Below are 18,011 nucleotides of genomic sequence, written 5' to 3'. Positions count from 1 at the left end.
GATAAAATTCATCCCTTTTTTTTTTTTCTGAAAAGGTAGGGCTTAGTCCTTGGCTGCCTCTTTCTTCATGGAGGCCATGGAATTGCTCAGCTCCTCTCTTTCCCTCTCTGCAGGGACGTGTTCTCATCCTTTTCTTGGTGGACTTGACAGCCTATTTGTCCTTGGAGAGCTTGAGCAGCTGCATGGCCCCCCGCTTCTAAGGGGTCACACACCCCCAGATCATGTCCCACACGAATTTGGTGCGCCAGGGGGAACACCCATGGTGGTGGCTGTGCTTAGCTTGCTCACGTTCCTGTTCACCTGTGGCCCTAGTTGAGGCCCATGGCCATAGGGTAGCACAGAGGCATGGCTGCTCTTCAATGGCGGCCATGGTGGAAGAAAATTCATCCTTTTAAAGCGCAAAGTTCACTGCTTTTTGGTAAATTCACAAAGTTATACAAACATCACCACTATGTAATTCTAGAACACCTCATCACCCCAGAAAAGAATCTCCATGCCCATTAACAGCCACTCCTCACTCTCTCCTCCCACTCCCACGGCAGCCATGAACCCGCCTTCCGTCACTCAGTTCAGTTCAGTTGCTCAGTCGTGTCCGACTCTTTGCGACCCCTTGGACTGCAGCACACCAGGCTTCCCTGTCCCTCACCAATGCCCAGAGCTTACTCACACTCATGTCCTTCGAGTCGGTGATGCCATCCAACTATCTCATCCTCTGTTGTCTCCTTCTCCTCCTGCCTTCAATCTTTCACGGTATCAGGGTCTTTTTCAGTAGTTGGCACTTCACATCTGGTGGCCAAAGTATTGGCATTTCAGCTTCAGCATCAGTCCTTCCAGTGAATATTCAGGACTGATTTCCTTTAGGATTGACTGCTTTGATCTTCTTGCTGTCCAAGGGATTCTCAAAAGTCTTCTCCAACACCACAGTTCAAAAGCATCCATTCTTCAGTGTTCAGCCTTCTTTATGGTCCAACTCTCACATCCATACATGACCACCAGAAAAACCATAGCTTTGAATAGATGGGCCTTTGTTGGCAAAGTACTGTCTCTGCTTTTTAATATGCTGTCTAGGCTGGTCATAGCTTTTCTTCCAAGGAGCAAGTGTCTTTTAATTTAATGGCTGCAGTCAACATCTGCAGTGATTTTGGAGCCCAAGAAGATAAAAGTCTGTCACTGTTTCCATTGTTTCCCCATATATTTTCCATGAAGAGATGGGACTGGATGCCATGATCTTCATTTTTTGAATGTTGAGTTTTAAGCCAGCTTTTTGACTCTCATCTTTTACTTTCATCAAGAGGCTCTTCAGTTCCTCTTCACTTTCAGCCATAAGGGTGGTATCATCTGTGTATTTGAGGTTATTGATATTTCTCCCATCAATCTTGATTCTAGCCTGTGCTTCATCCAGCCTGGCATTTTACATGATGTATTCTGCATATAAGTTAAATAAGTAGGGTGACAATATACAGCCTTTCCCAATTTGGAACCAGTCTGTTGTTCCATGTCTAGTTCTAACTCTTACTTCTTGACCTGTATAGAGATTTCTCAGGAGGCAGGTAAGATGGTCTGGTATTCCCATCTCTTTCAGAATTTTCCACAGTTTGTTGTGATTTACACAGTCAAAGGCTTTGGTGTAATCAATAAGCAGAAGTAGATGTTTTTCTGGAATTCTCTTGCTTCTGTTACTAGAGTTTCCTCTACTAAATGGAATTATGTAGTATGTGGTTTTGTGGCTGGCTTCTTTCATGTTGTATGTTTTCAAGGTTCACCTATGCTGGAGCATGTATCTGGACTTTGTTCCCTTTTATTGCCAAATAATATTCTATTGTATGAATATAACACATTTTGTTATCCATTCATTAGTTGATGGACAGTTGGATTATTTCCACTTTCACTATTATGATTAATGCTATAGCAATCATGTATAAGCCTTTGTAGAAACACGTTTTCAACTTCTAACTATTTACCTAGGAGTGGAATTGCTAGGTCATATGGTTGGTTAACTCTATGTTTAACTCTTTGAAGAATTGCCAGACTGTTTTCCAAAGCAGCACAAGATCATTCTGAACCCTTGGTGCTGAGTTGTCAAAGCAGCAATCAGAATTCAAGGCTAGAGAAAAGCAGACCAGTTTGCAAGTGAATGACAACAGAGAAAACTCCTGGGAAAATCTCCTTCATTTTCTGGGTCACAGTTTCCTGAAGGGTCAGAGAATGTATCCCAGGACAGCATAAACGTCAATGAGATGAATGTGAAAATACTTTCACAAAGCAGAATGTGACAAGTTATTTTCTGATTTCATAGGAATATCCAACTGCAATGTATTTGTTTCAATAATCCCAACTGGAATTCCAATAATTTGTATGAAAGGGATGATGTAAAATGTGCTGCTGAAGAACAGGCGCAGTTTAAATGTAGAACCTAAACATTTCCATGGAGTTTGGTGAGCGCTGGAGACCAACTTATCTCCTGCACCTTTGTGGAAGGCACTCAGGAAAAAAAAACAGACATGTTGATTAGCTAAAGGATAATACTAGGACTTCCTGGCAGTCCAGTGATTAAGACTCCATGCTTCCACTGCAGGAGGCAAGGGCTTGATCTATGATCAGGGAACTAAAATCCCACATTCCATATAGCACGACCGAAAACTAAATAAAGGATAATACTTCTGATCAAAAGTTAATAGTAGAATCCATAATAAAGTTTGGATTTATCTCCAGGTTTTTTTAAGGCCAGTCATACATTTAGGATTTTAAAAATATATATGCATCTTTAAGACTTTTTGTAATTTTCCAATTTTCTACAATTGATTATACATTTATTTTTTCTTTTTTTAATATTTCTTTTATAATCACAGTAGGAACACAAGTCAAAAAAGGGCAAAATATATAAAACATCCAAAAGCAACGGTCTACACATTGACATATTCTTCAAAGTGTTTGCATAATCCTAGTCAGCTCTGACTGAATGCCAGGCAGTATGATCTATTCTCTCCTTCCAGTGTATATAAAATATATGAGGATTAAAGGCAAAGTTCGTCTAGGGTCAGCTCAGATAATGTTTCTGCCAGTCCTCTTCCCTTCTCTTTGTTTTTCTTTGGTGAGAGTATCTGGGAAGTATTCATTTTTCCAGACTGTTTCCAGTTGAAAGAAGGGTTGAAGCTGCTTGATGACACAAGGCAGGCCACAGCCCATGCAGCCAGTTCTGTTAAAGAAGATGAAGACGTGGCCTTGCCTGTGAGGGTTGGGGGCTGCAGGTAAGGCTCCAAAGGCTCACCAGGCCAAACAAGCTGCCCAGCTAGGACTCCTGCTGCTTCCTGACACCAACCTCCAGGACTGGTCCTGGGAAGGCTGATGGCCAAGCTCTGCTGCGCACAGTTGAAGAAGAAAGCCTGGCTCCACCCCTCTGATCCTCATTCCTTTCGGTAATTTGAAGGTTAACTTTTTTTTCGGCCACATCTCACAGTCTATAGAATCTTCGTTGCGCAACCAAGGACTGAACCCAGGCCCTGACAGCATGGTGTCCTAAGAACTGGACTTCCAGGCAAGTCCTATGAAGCCTCAAAGTTTATTGATCTTAGTTGTCTTTAACACTATGAGTCTTTGTCTTGTGTCAATTTTAGGTCTAATTAAATAGCTTTTGATTATAATAGAAGGGCCCAAATCACTGACTGCTCCCCCAACCAACCCCTGAATGATTTAAACAATCTTGCAGTCATCCCCCAGAAAGCAAAAACAAACACCCTGCTCTCTTTCTCAAAATATGAGAATGAAAAATACTCTGGCTTCACTTCGATTGTCAGGATGAGCAGAAAGTTCATCCCTGGAAGATTTGATAACAGGAATGAGGCAGAGGAAGCTGAAGGAGCTTTGACTGACTCCTGAACACAGCTGGCTGGCCGGTCCAGCTGGCATGTCTAGATGGTGAGGCCAGCCTTGTCACCAAAACACGCAGCTGAAATGGATGAACGCAGGACTCTAGCCAGAGCAGATGGCTACAGCTAAATGTTCAGTTCAGTTCAGTCGCTCAGTCGTGTCCGACTCTTTGCGACCCCATGAATCACAGCACGCCAGGCCTCCCTGTCCATCACCATCTCCCGGAGTTCACTCAGACTCACGTCCATCGAGTCCGTGATGCCATCCAGCCATCTCATCCTCTGTCGTCCCCTTCTCCTCCTGCCCCCAATCCCTCCCAGCATCAGAGTCTTTTCCAGAGTCAACTCTTTGCATGAGGTGGCCAAAGTATTGCAGTTTCAGCTTCAGCATCATTCCCTCCAAAGAAATCCCAGGGCTGATCTCCTTCAGGATGGACTGGTTGGATCTCCTTGCAGTCCAAGGGACTCTCAAGAGTCTTCTCCAACACCACAGTTCAAAAGCATCAATTCTTCAGTGCTCAGCTTTCTTCACAGTCCAACTCTCACTTCCATACATGACCACTGGAAAAACCATAGACTTGACTAGACGGACCTTTGTTGGCAAAGTAATGTCTCTGCAGTAAATGTTAATTAACATTAAATGACACCAGATGATCATGAGGGGGCAGGGTAAATAAGGAGAAATGACCAAGAAGGGACTTCCCTGGCAGCCCAGTAGTTAGGACTCTACGCTTCCACTGCAGGGGGTGAAGCTTCCATCCCTAGTTGAGCAACTAAGATACTGCAACCTACATGGTGCAGCCAAAAAAGAAATGTGACAAAGGAAGTAACTAACATGCCCAACTTTCTTGTCTGCAGATTCTACTTATTTTCAGTTTTGTTTCCCTTCAGTCAAAATCTTTAAAGTCTTTATAGTAAGTAAAGGATTTCCATGGCAATAGGAAGAAGCAATATATGTATATCATATTTCTGTTGGTCCCTGTTTCTGCCTGGATAGACCCAAACTAGAGGGAGTGACACAGGCCACCCTCTCTATGCTCAGACACTGGCTCCCTCAGACACTGGCTCCTCAGGCCAGTTCCGAGTGCAGACCTCCCAACACCTCTCCTCCTTTCCAAGTGAAAAGCGTGAATGCGTTAGTTCCTCAGTGGTGTCCAGCTCTTTGCGCCCATGGACTGCAGCCTGCCAGGCTTCTCTGTCCGTGGGATTCTCCAGGCAAGAGTACTGGAGCAGGTATCCATTCCCTTTTCCAGGGGACCTTCTTGACTCAGGGACTGCCAGGTCTCCTGCATCGCAGGCAGATTCTTTCCCATCTAAGCCACCAGGGAAGCCCCCTTCCAATAGCTTCTCCAGAGAGAGGAGGATTCAAACGTCTACTGTATCTACAGGGCCCTAAATTCTAAGCCAAAAAGTACAGCCCCCCTGTGCAACTAGTCCACGTCATAATCAACTCAACACTTGCAAAACTGAACTTCACATCTTCCCCCAGAAGCTGCCTCCAAGATTCCCATGTTTGTTCTTCGAGAAGCTCAGGAACCTTTGACTCCTTTCACCTCCTCTTCCCTTGCCTTAGCCCATTCAGGATGTGGTAACAAAAATACCATAGGCTGAGTGGCTTAAACAGAAACTGACATCAGGCAGTTCTGGAAGCTAGAAGTCCAAGGTCAAGGTGCCAGCAGATTCAGTGTCTGGTGAGGGTCTGAATCCTGGTTCATAGCCAGTTGTCTTCTGGTTGTGTCCTTACATAACAGAGGGTGAAAGGGCTCTTGGGGTCCCTTTTACAATGGCACTAATAACAGTCATGAGGGCTCCACCTTCATGACCTAATCACCTCCCACAGGCCCCACCGTCAAATACAGTTAAGTTCCCTACATACAAACCTTCAAACTGTGAACTTTCAAAGATTTCAAACTGCATGCACACATCCAATCATGTAAGTTGGTTCATGTGTCTGGTGTGCGTTGTCACATGCTATCTCGTGGATGTGTCTTTGTGTACTTTACTGTATCATACTGTATAGATATAGTATAGCAGTGCAGTATCTTTATTTCAGGCCCAGAATCTGTGCCAACAACATCAGGCATGAGTGAAATTGCAGCTTGTCCTCCATCTCCTACTGCTGACGATCCATCAGCTCTACCATCTCCCAACTCTCTCTCCTCCAGTCAGTAACGCTTCTGACCTGTTCACTCAATGCCAGCCCCTGTATGCCAGCTGTTATACTTTTCAAGATACTGTACTGTAAGGTTAAAAAATTTTTATTTTTTATGCATTTGTGTGAAAAATGATTATAAACCTATTACAGTTCAGTACTACATAGCTGACTGTGTTGGCTGGGTACCCGGACTAACTTCGCTGGACTTAAAATGTGCTCTCGGAACAGATACCATTTGTATATAGGGAACTTACTGTATCATTCAACTGGGGGTTAGGATTCTGCATATGAATTTGAGGGGAGACATAAAGCATCCAGGCCACAGCATCTATCTGCCCACAGCTCCAATCAGCAGTAAGTTTACTTTAACACTTTTTTAGATTTATTTTTCCTGTACTGGGTCTCTGCTGCTGCGAGGGCTTGTCTCTAGGCATGGCGAGCAGGTTACTCTCTAGTTGCGGCGCACAGGCTCACTTTGGTGGCTTCTCCTGTTGCTGAGCACAGGACCTAGGACACATGTGCTTCCATAGTTGCACATGCAGGCTCAGTAGTTTTGGCTCCCAGGCTCTAGAGCTCAGGCTCCATAGTTGAGGCACACAGGCTCAGTTGCTCTGAGGCCTGTGGGATCTTCTCGGATCAGAAATCGAACAAGTGTCTCCTGCATGGGCAGGCAGACTTTATCACTGAGCCACCTAAGAAGCCCCAGAATATCCACACTATTCAGGAATAAAAAGGAACAAACTACTAACATGAAGTGAAAAGACATGAGGGACCATATACTCTACCATCCCACTTATAATAAGATATCCAGAACAAATTTATAAAGAAAGAAATTAGACCAGCGGCTACCTGGGGCTGAGAATGGGAACAGGGATATCTTAGGGAGATAAAAATATTCTAAAAGTGATTTATGATCACTTTGCACTGCCTGGTAAATCAAATCATTGAATAGTTCACTTATGAGTCCATTTTACACATGAAATGTATTTTAATAAAGCTGTCAAAATTTTTTAATTAGACATTCAGTTGAATATTAATCTTACTTGTTAATGTATTTTTCTAGCCACCCTTTCCCCTGAAATAGACCCTAATCTTGAGGGCAAGACCAAATCTCCCACATACTATATGAAATTTTAATACAAATTACATATAATCCAAAGCTATACACACACTGTGTTCACAACGATTTGTGGATACGACTTTGCCTTGCCAGGCTACGGGGTGATGGTAATCATCAAGCGCATCAAGGAAGAAAGGGTGCTGGACTGGCAGAATAACTGCATGTGAATCCCAGCTCCTCTAGGTGTGAACTCAGGGAACTGCCCGCTGTGAGCCCAAGCTCCAGGTCTAAGGCAGGAAGAGGGTTTTCCAGGTAGTGCTAGTGGTAAAGAACCTGTCTGGCAGTGCAGGAGATGCAAAAGATGCGGGTTCAATCCCTGGGTGTGGAAGATCCCTTGGAGGAGGATATGGCAACCCACTCCAGTATTCTTGCCTAGAGAATCCCATGGACAGAGGGGCCTGATGGGCTACAGTCCATAGGGTCACAGTCAGACACAACTGAAGTGACTTAGCACACATGCATGCAAATGGGGGAAAATGTGGTAGCAACCTCATAAGGTTGATCCGAGGATGAAATGAGATGATCTGAATAAAACTTTTGGCATGGTGCTTGGAACATGTTACAGCTCACTGAATCTTGATTTAAAACACAAAAACCCAATCACAAACACACACACACCAAATGAATCTTCACACAGGAAACACCTTCAACAACAGGGGATGACTACAGATGACCCACCCTCGTCTGTCACCCACCAGGCAGCAAGTGGCCTGTGTCATCTCTTCTCCCTTACAAGCCCAATGAAATCCATGTGTGATCAGAAATACCATTAATCATCTAACAAGAGGAGCTGAACAGCACTCACAGTTTTCATCAGTTTGTCTGCCTCTCCACCCTGTTATCCTACAAAGGTGGGATTCCATTTCCTGGCTCCCTTGCAATGAGTAGGGCCACACATACAGTTCTAACCAGTGAATGAGAGAAAATGACACGTCACTTCCCAACCAGAGCACATGTCTGGACAAGACTCTCCCGGAGGAACTAGCAGAAGGTCCAGCTGGCAGCTGCTCTGTGAGTGAGCTATGTGAGGACAGCATGGAGTGGGTCCCCCTGCTAACCTCTGATGGACAGGGAGCCTGAGTGGGAAATGCACGCGCTCTGTAGTGCTCTCACCCAGCCTCGCCCAAGTCACAAGGCTCATGGACTCGTGGTGCCTGCAGAGCAGCCAGTTGAGATGTTCAGGGCTCTGGGTGTGAGGGAAATGGGGAGAGCGCTTTGGGGAACCCAAGCATGTTGTGCCAAAAATAAATCAGGAGAGCTGGAGGATGAGTGGAGCTTAGGAAAGTCAAAAGCCCGACAAAGTCACAAGGCGCTCAGGCTGTGAAATGCGTACATTTTCAATCTCTCACCTAAAAAACCCTAAGATACTTTACTCCCCTCGATTCTGTGATGAGCCACTCTCCCTGTTCTGTCAAGCTCTCTGACCATTTCATCTTCTCATGGGCGCCACTTCCTCAGCCTCCATGTCCCCTCCCCTTGCTGGTAACCTGGGCTCTGTCCTCAGCTCCACATGCCCTCTTAATGCTTATTACAATGAATACTAATAAAATAAATTTCAGGCTCAGGAAAAAAATCTTACTTGGTGTGAGGCATAACAGTGATACTCTACCTGGGACAAACAGTGTAGTCTAGAACATGAAGGAAGAAAGTTGTAACTTCTGAGTACACAATCATGAAATAATGCAAAAAGAGCCATATCCAAATCATCTCTTTAGCCAAGTGAAGGTCTCAAAATAAAGCCAAAGGAGTTTTTGTTCTTTATTATATTCCCCTGCTGCTGCTGCTGCTAAGTCGCTTCAGTTGTGTCCAACTCTGTGCGACCCCATAGACAGCAGCCCACCAGGTTCTGCTGTCCCTGGGATTCTCCAGGCAAGAACACTGGAGTGGGTTGCCATTTCCTTCTCTAGTGCATGAAACTGAAAAGTGAAAGTGAAGTCGCTCAGTCGTGTCCGACTCTTCGCAACCCCGTGGACTGCAGCCTACCAGGCTCCTCTGTCCATGGGATTTTCCAGGCAAGAGTACTGGAGTGGGGTGCCATTGCCTTCTCCTAAGCATCACTCATTGTTTAAGGCAGGGCAAATTCTGTCAAGTATTTATGGAGCTCTTTTCTTCTCCTTATAAATAAATAAATCTGTAAAGAAAGCATCCACTAATCTCTATTTTCTCTAACCTGATTTTCTAAAGTTAGAAAAAGCAATCCTGGTGTCCTGAAACCACAGCCAAGGCTTCTCAACATCTTCAGTTAAAATACCTGTTATTTCCCAACCAGGGGAGCACACACCACCATTACCTATACTTTGCAGTACACAGCTCAGTGCTGTTGACTTCTAACTATCACAGGGTAGTGTGTGCTCATTGCCCTGGTCTTCTTCAGTGGCAAAAATATTCAGAACTCAGGACTTCTGTAGTAGTCCTGTGACTAAGACTACACATTTCCAACTCAGGGGGTGTGGGTTCTATCCCTGGTCAGGGAACGGGGCTCCTATATGCCAAATGGCACGGCAAAAAAATTTAAAAAGAAAAAAACACTAAGAACTTACTGCCCACATAGAAGAGTTCTCACAGCAACACACTAAGTGACAAAAAGACCAAAAAAGAAAAGAAACTGTTTTTATTGCTTTACAACAAGCCAGCAACAGACACAACACAATAATCACACATAACACTTGATATCCCCAAATGGTGTATAAAACCAGAATGTGCTCCTCCACTTAAAATCTATTTGTGAAAACTGAAATCCAAAACTTCTCCCAAGAACTTTACTATTCTCAAGCAGAATCAGTACTTAAAGAAGCAAAGAAAACTAGTATCAAACTTACTGAATATGTCTGATCTCATAATTCAGAACCTTTTATGCTCAATCCAGGCAGTGCTATTACTGCACATTTTAGATGGGCATCCTAAGTACTTTATGACTCCAACAACTTTCTTCTTTCCACAAATTCTTTGCAGAAAGAGCTGTCAAGAAAATTATTCTAAAATCCAACAATGCACAGCAATTTATGCCTTATTTCTACTTCTTTCCTCATGATGGAAAATTTGGTCAGTCCTTAACTTGGCCTGCTAACAGCTCCAATGCCCATGCTGAAAATCCTACTTACAAACAGGAAGCCTAAACTCGTATTAGGCGTGAGAAGGTGACACTTCTAAGTAGTTCCTATTATTCTGGACACACTGGCACCTTCCTTTCAGTGAGCTCCAAGATACTGTGGTTGAAGTCACCATTTTAATAATTTCAACTCAACAGTAAGTTACATGGCAAGTACTACCTGAAAATGGGGGATGGGGGAGGGTGGGGGTTGCAGGGGACAGGCCCTGTGCCAGTAAGATATATGTGACTTGCCCAAAACTGGAATAATTAACCACCTGAGAGGATTGTTTATTCTTAAAAATATTACCAAGTCAGCTATTTTTTGCCATTTAATTCAAGGTTTTCTCTTTCTTCCAGACAAAGCACAGCATTCTTCTCTCAGAATATCACCAGTCAGGGTGTTGATAATTAACTGACCGAGTGGCTTCACACTCCCAGACCTACAGGTCTACCTGGCTATTAGGTAAGAGGTTCCACACTCAGAAATATATCACATGAAATGTTTAAGATGCATGTGGAGATGTTACATTCTGCAAGAGCAGAATGTTAAGGCAACATCAGAAAATGGGTGTTTTAGAACCCTACCCCTACTCCCCACCTGGTAAACAAAGCCAGATGATGCTACTCAATCCTTATTACAAAATTCTCCCAAAATAACCTGCTGAATTTGTCTTTGCAGTTTAATCTCTGACATTTTGATGGCAGTGAGATAGAACCCTGGGGCTATACTTGCCTTGCAAAAAAATTCAACACCTGATTTACTCACAAGGCTGAAAATAAGGAAGGAAAATATAAAGTAAGTTGTCCTTCACTTGGCAACCATCTGTTTAATTATCTGTTTTTACACTGTATCCAGGCCACACCTGGATATGGATGGCTAGTATGGAAACAGAAAACACCAAGGATCACTCCTGGAAGAATCACAAACAAGACAATGAAGTTCTCAGTCAGCACATGGACACCATCAGGGTAAGCAAGGAAAGAACTTTACCAAGAGATCAACATGTACGTTTCTGACAAAACCGAAGTGTACTGAGTTACAGAGCAAATTCACTGAAAACAACAAACAAAAACCTGTCTTTGTAAAGGCTATTCTGTCACTCCCTAAAAAGTGTTTCAACTCTGATACACCACACAACCGGTTAAGAAAATGAAGCGCGGTGTTTAGCGACGGGACATCCTAACTACCATGGGAGGCGCTGGGCTGGGCCTGGTGGGCACCACTGGAGTCAGCAGGGCTTGTGGGGGGAGCCCCCTACTTCTCCACGCAGGCTGCTGCCGTCTCCTTGTTGAAACCCCGGATGGAGAGGTCGTAGACTACCTCCTCCACTTTCTTCACGTCGTACTTCAGGCCATCGTAGCGCTTCCTCAGGGAATCGTTTTTGAGGTTGAGGAGGCGGAAGCCGGAATCCAGCTCGTTGATGAAGGTGGAGATGTGCAGGGGCCGGGAGTAGTCTCCGGCGGTCACGCTGTTGACAGACAACCTCGACTGTGGGAGAGAAGCGGAACGTCACAGCAGGGCTCTTCCTCCAAGTCACAGCCACGAGGCTGGTGCGCCACATGACTTCTCCACACTATCCCTCATAACTACAGTTTTGACAACTGCTCAGTATTTACTTACTTAAAACTAAGAAATCATTCCCCTTTTGGTGGCGTTTCTGTGGTCTCCCGACTTCTCATAAATATAAATAGGGTTAGAGTGAACTCTTTTATAACAGCTTTCTTCTGCTTTTGATTTATTTTTATAGGACAATTTCTCGGAGAGAAATTAAGGGGAGAAAGACAATAACAACTGGTAAAAGTTCTATAGTTAATTGTTCCCCAAAACAACTATATAAAGGAACAGTTACCAGGAATATATACTGTGCCACTGCTCTAAAAGGAAGAAGTGTTCTCATCTTTTTAAATCGCATAATAACAAGTGTGCAAAGCCACCTCATTGTCTGAACTGCCATCCCAGCAAAACGTTAACACACACAGTACCCAGTCAATGACTACCCTGTGACCAACAGATGGCTTAGAAAAGAATGGGACATCTGAATTTTTGTACCCATTTAAAAAAACTGACAATGATATGGAAACATCAAAAAGAGCAAATGGCAAATCACTAAGTTTCTTACCAGTTCACTAGCGAGAATGAGAACTCCTGAGAGATAATCTTCCACATCCAAGTGAAATCCCTTCTCCCGATCAGGCTCAACTGAAACATGTGACACGATAAAGACAAGGTCACGATGGAAACATAACTTACACCTAAAATCTGTTTTAAATACACACACATATACACAAGTACAATTTCTCTCAAAGTAAAGAAAGGAGTCTTTCAAAACTTATCTTTTGAATGTGGATATATCCTTGGCAACAAACCTCACTGTGGAATTTTTGAGTTCTCAAGCAAAATTCAATCTTTCGTTTTATTTTTCTTAAAGTAATACCACCAAGAATAGTATCCTGTTATGCGTGAGAATAGCTTTTAGAAGGTATGCGTTGAAACATTTAAGAAGTCATAGGATCTACGCCTAACTTCCAAACAGTTCAAACATGCCCCCAACACACAGTGAGATGACACAGACAGGGCAAAATGTGAACAAGCAGAGGATCTAAGTGGGAGTACACAGGTATTCACTTTCAACTTTTCTGAAAAACTAAAAGAAACGCCCAAGTAAACAGAGCAAGCCCCTACATATTTTTAGTTTTCATCTCTCCAAGAAACCAGTTTTCCACTTAGTTCTCATTTGTTTCCATAAACAGAAAGCCCCTCCCACCAAAAATTAAACAGATCTTGTGGATGGACACGACTGAGGATACTCACTGCCAAGGATCTCCGTAACAGCTTCTCGGGTCACTAGGGTTTCGGACTCCAAGTACACAACAAACGCTGCCAGGAAGACCAAGCGCTGCAGCACAAACCTCCAGTGCTCGTGAAACCTGCAGTGAGTGCAAGGGACCAGGTATTACAAAGACAGGCACAGGACAGTCACGGCCAAACGTGTGCAGCACGGGACCCTTTTTCAAACAAAACCTTATGTGAAACGCCAAAATATAAAATGTGTTAAGAACAATATGACATTTAAGTATTATATATAGATGGATTTAGTGTAAATTTTGCCAGTCCAAATTTATAACAATTATTTATTATAATTTTAATATATAAGAAGCATGGTCCAATTCTGATGAATGCAAAAATTTACGACCAAATGTTATAGACAAGAGCAACTGTGCTTTAGAAGTTTAATCGGTGAACAATGATGCTGCTCTGAGAAAAATAAATGCTGGCAAATGCAAATTGATGAGAACTGCAATGTATATCAGCCTCAGCATCTCAGTCCTACACTCTGAACTGAATGCAAGGTATCAAGAAACTCCAGCTTCACACACGAGAAAGAACTACCGTCACTAAACAGGTGACCTTAAAACACTGGGATACAGTAGTTAAACTGAGCTAGGAGACTGAAAAAGAAAAAAGAAATTTTATAACCCCTAGATGTTTACGCTATGCCTCCTGATTTTCAAATGTGGCAACAAGTTCAAAAACATCTTTCAACACAACCTAGGTCAAACCAAACATTTTGAGGGCCAAATCAGCCAGAGGGCAGCCTGTATGTGAACTCCAAACTCCATGCTCTCTAAAGACCCTGCCAGTTCTCCTGTCCTATCTCTAAGTGTCCGTTATTAACCTTACAGCAGGGGTCAGCAAACCTTTTCTATGACTGAGGCTTTCTAGGTCACATTCAGTCTCTATCACACTCTTATTTGGTTTTCTTTTTTTCCTTTGCTTAGTTAACTCTTTAAAATATAAATATATTTATATAAAATGTCAGTAATTTGCCAGCCCCTATCTTTCAACAATCTTGTGAGGTTACACTATCCACTCCCCACATACCTGTCTTAAGTATTTCTTGCCCTAACATATCTTAAAAGAACATTGTCTCTAGTGAGAAAGCAAGTCTAAATAGAAAGTTTAGGTTCCTATTTACCACATTTCATCAACACTTAGCTTTTCCCAGTTTAACACCTGTGAAATCAGGAAGTATTAAACAATCTACGTTTCATAATTATGATTAATAACAATCTTTTCCCTAATGACACAAAATATAACATTGTTTCTTAAAATTAATAGTGCTATAGATTTAATAAAATATGGCATAAAATATTACCTGCATATGTTACTTGGCAGCAAAATTCAATATTCAGTTTATACACATACACTGACACTTAATTCCATAATCTTAGTAACATAGATACGGTCCATCTAACTTTACAAGTAACTTCAATAAACTAAAAAAATATTCTCTATTTGACCTTCACATAATACATATTTTCTTTTTAATTACTTTCTCATTGTAAAAAATACACGTTCCTTAAGAAAATTATGAAAGTAAAAGGGAGAAAAAAAAAGTCAGCAATTTTGTCACCATTAAAATACTACCACTATTAACAGTTCCTTTTCCTCTCTGTTGTTTCTTCTAAGTAGAAGGATTGTCAACTAAATCTAAGCAATCATTTAGTCCATGCAAATTTTTCTCTTGCCTTCTTTTACTTAACGTTAAACAAGATGCTACTTGTCTTACAAACCTGTAATACTGTTCAGCAGGAAACTTGGTCTTCAAAGACGTTAGATGTGTTTTTACTGTACCAAAATGTTCTCGAGCTTTCAAACACCTCTTTGGAACTGATCACAAAAAGATAGTCAAATGAAATAATGAAAGACTTACCAAATTTCAACTACAGTTCTTGCTTAACAATCTATGCAGTCTACCTGGAAATAAATCAATTTTTTTAAATCTCATGAGCAAATGTAGAGCATGCATCTCTGCTATCAACCTGGCTCTCAAAATTTCATATCTAGTTTCCCTACTAAAAAATAAAGAACAAAAAATTGCTAAAAGGCGGTATGTCAGGAAACACACTGGCAAACTGTTATAAATTAACTAATCTTTAAGCACCTTTCCTAGTCAGTCCCCAAAGGATGCCTAAAATTGGATTTTGAAGGCTCTCATATTTGGTCAAGGACTTCCTTGATGGCTCAGACGGTAAAGCATCTCCCTACAATACGGGAGACACAGGTTCAATCCCTGGGTTGGGAAGATCTCCTGGAGAAGGAAATGACAACCCACTCCAGTATTCTTGCCTGGAAAATCCCACAGACGGAGGCGCCTGGTAGGCTACAGTCCATGGGATCGCAAAAAGTTGGACACGACTCAGCGACTTCACTTAGCACTTATATTTGGTCAAAAAGCAGCTTTAGGATTTCTTTGCAAGTTCAGTGGTTAAGACTCCATGCTTCCACTGCAGGGTGCAAGGGTTCAATCCCTGTTTGAGGAACTAAGATTCTACATGTCACATGATGTGATCAAAGATTAAAAAAAAAAAAATTAACAGCTTTACAATTATTCTCAATCAGGCTGACCAACTCCCTATCTCTCACGAAAATGACTTGCCCCTGACACCTTTTAGCTACGTTATGATATAATTCTTAATCTGAAAACACATTTCACTTCTTTTAACTGTGTTATCTTTTGCAATAGAGATTCCATTTCTAACCTTCTTATACTCTGTATCTCCATTCAAGAGACTGACTGTGAACACTGTGACAACATTTTACAGTGGCCATTTTACTATCTAAAAGTACATATTACATCACATTCAATGACTGAAAGATTGGTGTTAAGAAAAAGCCAAATAAAAGTTGCTATATAGACAAGAGAACTATGGAACTACCACAATTATCATCAGTAGAACTACACCACTAGAGAAAACATTCCTAATTCAACCTATGTGAAAGCAGAAAATCAACAAAAATACAGAGAATTCTGCAAACCTATAAAGTTATCAACTCACTTATTTCTCCAACTTTTACTCACCATAGAAACATAAGGAACAATTTTCATAGTTAAACCTTACAGATTTGATATGTCTTCTGAATGTAAATTAACTCTTTAGATGAAAGATTGACAGAGTGGATAAAACCTTCCAAATCAAAACAAAGAACTTACTGTCCTGAAACCCAGCACCCTGATGGACCCCTTGCAGTAGAGTTAAAATCTCTCGAGCTGTTTGTTCTAAACTCTGTACAACTTTTCGGATTTCCTAGAAAGAAATAGATCAAAATATCAAATAAATTCAACATAAATATTATAATAGCCTCAAACCAAATATACTAGATAATATATTTGATCTATGACACCTTCACTTACATTTCCAACACTATCAACCTTTACAATGACATAAATGGTGCACAAGATTTATTCAGAACTGAATTCTGACTTTTCTACCTTCTCTATGAGACCTTCAGGAAGTCATTAAAAAACCTGAGATTCCTCATACAGATTTCAAACGGTAACAGCCACCCACTCGCCCCAAATATCCCACTGCAACACTGAAGGAGACGAGGTATCCAGACATAAACCAAAAAGAGAAAAACGAAACACAACACAGGACTGCGTATCTTTCATTCATTCATTTCGCAAATATTCACTGAGCACTTGTATTACTAGGGAACCAAGCAAACGGTCCCTTCTTTCCTGCAGTTTTGTCGAGCGGGAGGCGTTTAAAAAGTAACGACCGCACAAATTAATGCCCTACTATAAGTAAACATAACAGGAAAAAGATCCTTTTGATTGTGAGGTCAAGAAGATGACCAGAAAAAAAAGAGTGGAAAAGAAACGCATACCAGGAAAAGCAAGCAGTGCTTGCAAAAGTCCCGAGGCAGGACGCTATTTGGGGAACTGGAGGAATAAAAGGGAGGTAGCGTGACCATAATATACAACAGGAGTAAAAAGAGACTGGAGAGACCCGTGGACCACAGTTGAGTCTGGATTTTTATGCTACGTAAAATGAGAAGCCATAGGAGAGTTTTAAAGAGAAATGGCCACACATGCTTTTAAGACACCAATAACCCACACAAGAAACACGTGTTGTCTGAGTCCCAAGCGCTGAGGGTTCGACATAAAAATGAACTAAAAATGAGAACAACTGACACCCAAATGAGGTAGGTGATGCCGAAGAACCGAGCCCAGAACACAGGGAACCAGGACCTGGCAGCAGAATCGGGGTTGGGGTCAAGGAGGTGCCCTAAACCGAAACGTGAAGGGTAGGAACCCACCCCCGGAGGCTTCCCCACCGCTCGAATCAGAGCGACGGAGGAGGGCCGGGCGTCGCGGCCCAGCTAGGCAAGGAGAGGGGAAGGGATATGGGGAGACGGGGGCTCGCCTCTCGGATGTCCTGCTCGGCAGCCAAAAAGCCCTGCAGCTCCACGAAGATCTCGCTCACAGACATGGCGCCGGCCGCACGACCGTCAGCCAGGGCTGCGAGAGTGGCCGGCAGAGTGCGTTCGGGAGACAACCGGCGCCTTCAGTTGCAACGTCCCGCCGCTACCGCTGCGTCCGCCGGGCCCTACGCTGAGCCTGTCGCTGGGGTCCTCCCAAGCCCGCGGCGCCCAGGACGCCGGGCTGTCCGCCGCGATGCCTGAGACGCTGGCCGGGAGGCAAAGCATGATGGGCGGGGCTCTTCGACAGGCATCGCTGGAAACCACCCGGGAGGGGTCCTCGGAGCACGTGGGCCTGAGAGAGATGGGGACTTGGGCTAAGAGGTGTGGAACCATCCTGCTGTTAGCTAGTCGTTTCCCCCGTCAGTGTCATGCTAGATATTTGGTTCCAGGAGCTGTGCACGATACCAAAACCTGAGGTCTCTTATATGAAATCGTGTTAAGTTCAGTCGCTCAGTCGTGTCCCAGTCTGCCACCTCGTGGACTGCAGCACATCGGGCTTACTTGTACAT

The 18,011-nt window shown here is 42.9% G+C and overlaps 1 protein-coding gene across 1 annotated transcript; it reads right to left on the bottom strand.

The window, feature by feature from the left end:
* Window positions 1-9,734: 9,734 nt before the first annotated feature.
* TSN (translin) lies at window positions 9,735-17,625 on the bottom strand. Its single transcript, XM_052658841.1, has 6 exons — window positions 17,445-17,625; window positions 16,229-16,322; window positions 14,808-14,904; window positions 13,045-13,160; window positions 12,353-12,432; window positions 9,735-11,721 (listed from the first exon to the last, which is right to left on the bottom strand). The coding sequence occupies exons 1-6, from the start codon at window positions 17,508-17,510 to the stop codon at window positions 11,488-11,490; spliced, it is 687 nt and encodes a 228-aa protein (XP_052514801.1). The 5' UTR covers window positions 17,511-17,625; the 3' UTR covers window positions 9,735-11,487.
* Between the last annotated feature and the right edge of the window lie 386 nt (window positions 17,626-18,011).

Source organism: Budorcas taxicolor, chromosome 2 (genome assembly GCF_023091745.1).
Source record: "Budorcas taxicolor isolate Tak-1 chromosome 2, Takin1.1, whole genome shotgun sequence".
In the NCBI taxonomy this organism is placed as follows: domain Eukaryota; kingdom Metazoa; phylum Chordata; class Mammalia; order Artiodactyla; family Bovidae; genus Budorcas; species Budorcas taxicolor.
This window is presented reverse-complemented; position numbering and strand designations above follow the sequence as displayed.

What these genes read in the sequence shown, in the direction of transcription:
- TSN (XM_052658841.1), bottom strand. Translation starts at nt 17,510, where the DNA reads ATGTCTGTGAGCGAGATCTTCGTGGAGCTGCAGGGCTTTTTGGCTGCC. An exon ending in GGGTGCTGGGTTTCAGGACA is followed by an intron (nt 14,905 to 16,228) that starts GTAAGTTCTTTG and finishes TTTTGTGATCAG; the next exon opens with TTCCAAAGAGGTGTTTGAAA. An exon ending in TGTTACGGAGATCCTTGGCA is followed by an intron (nt 12,433 to 13,044) that starts GTGAGTATCCTC and finishes CACATGTTTCAG; the next exon opens with TTGAGCCTGATCGGGAGAAG.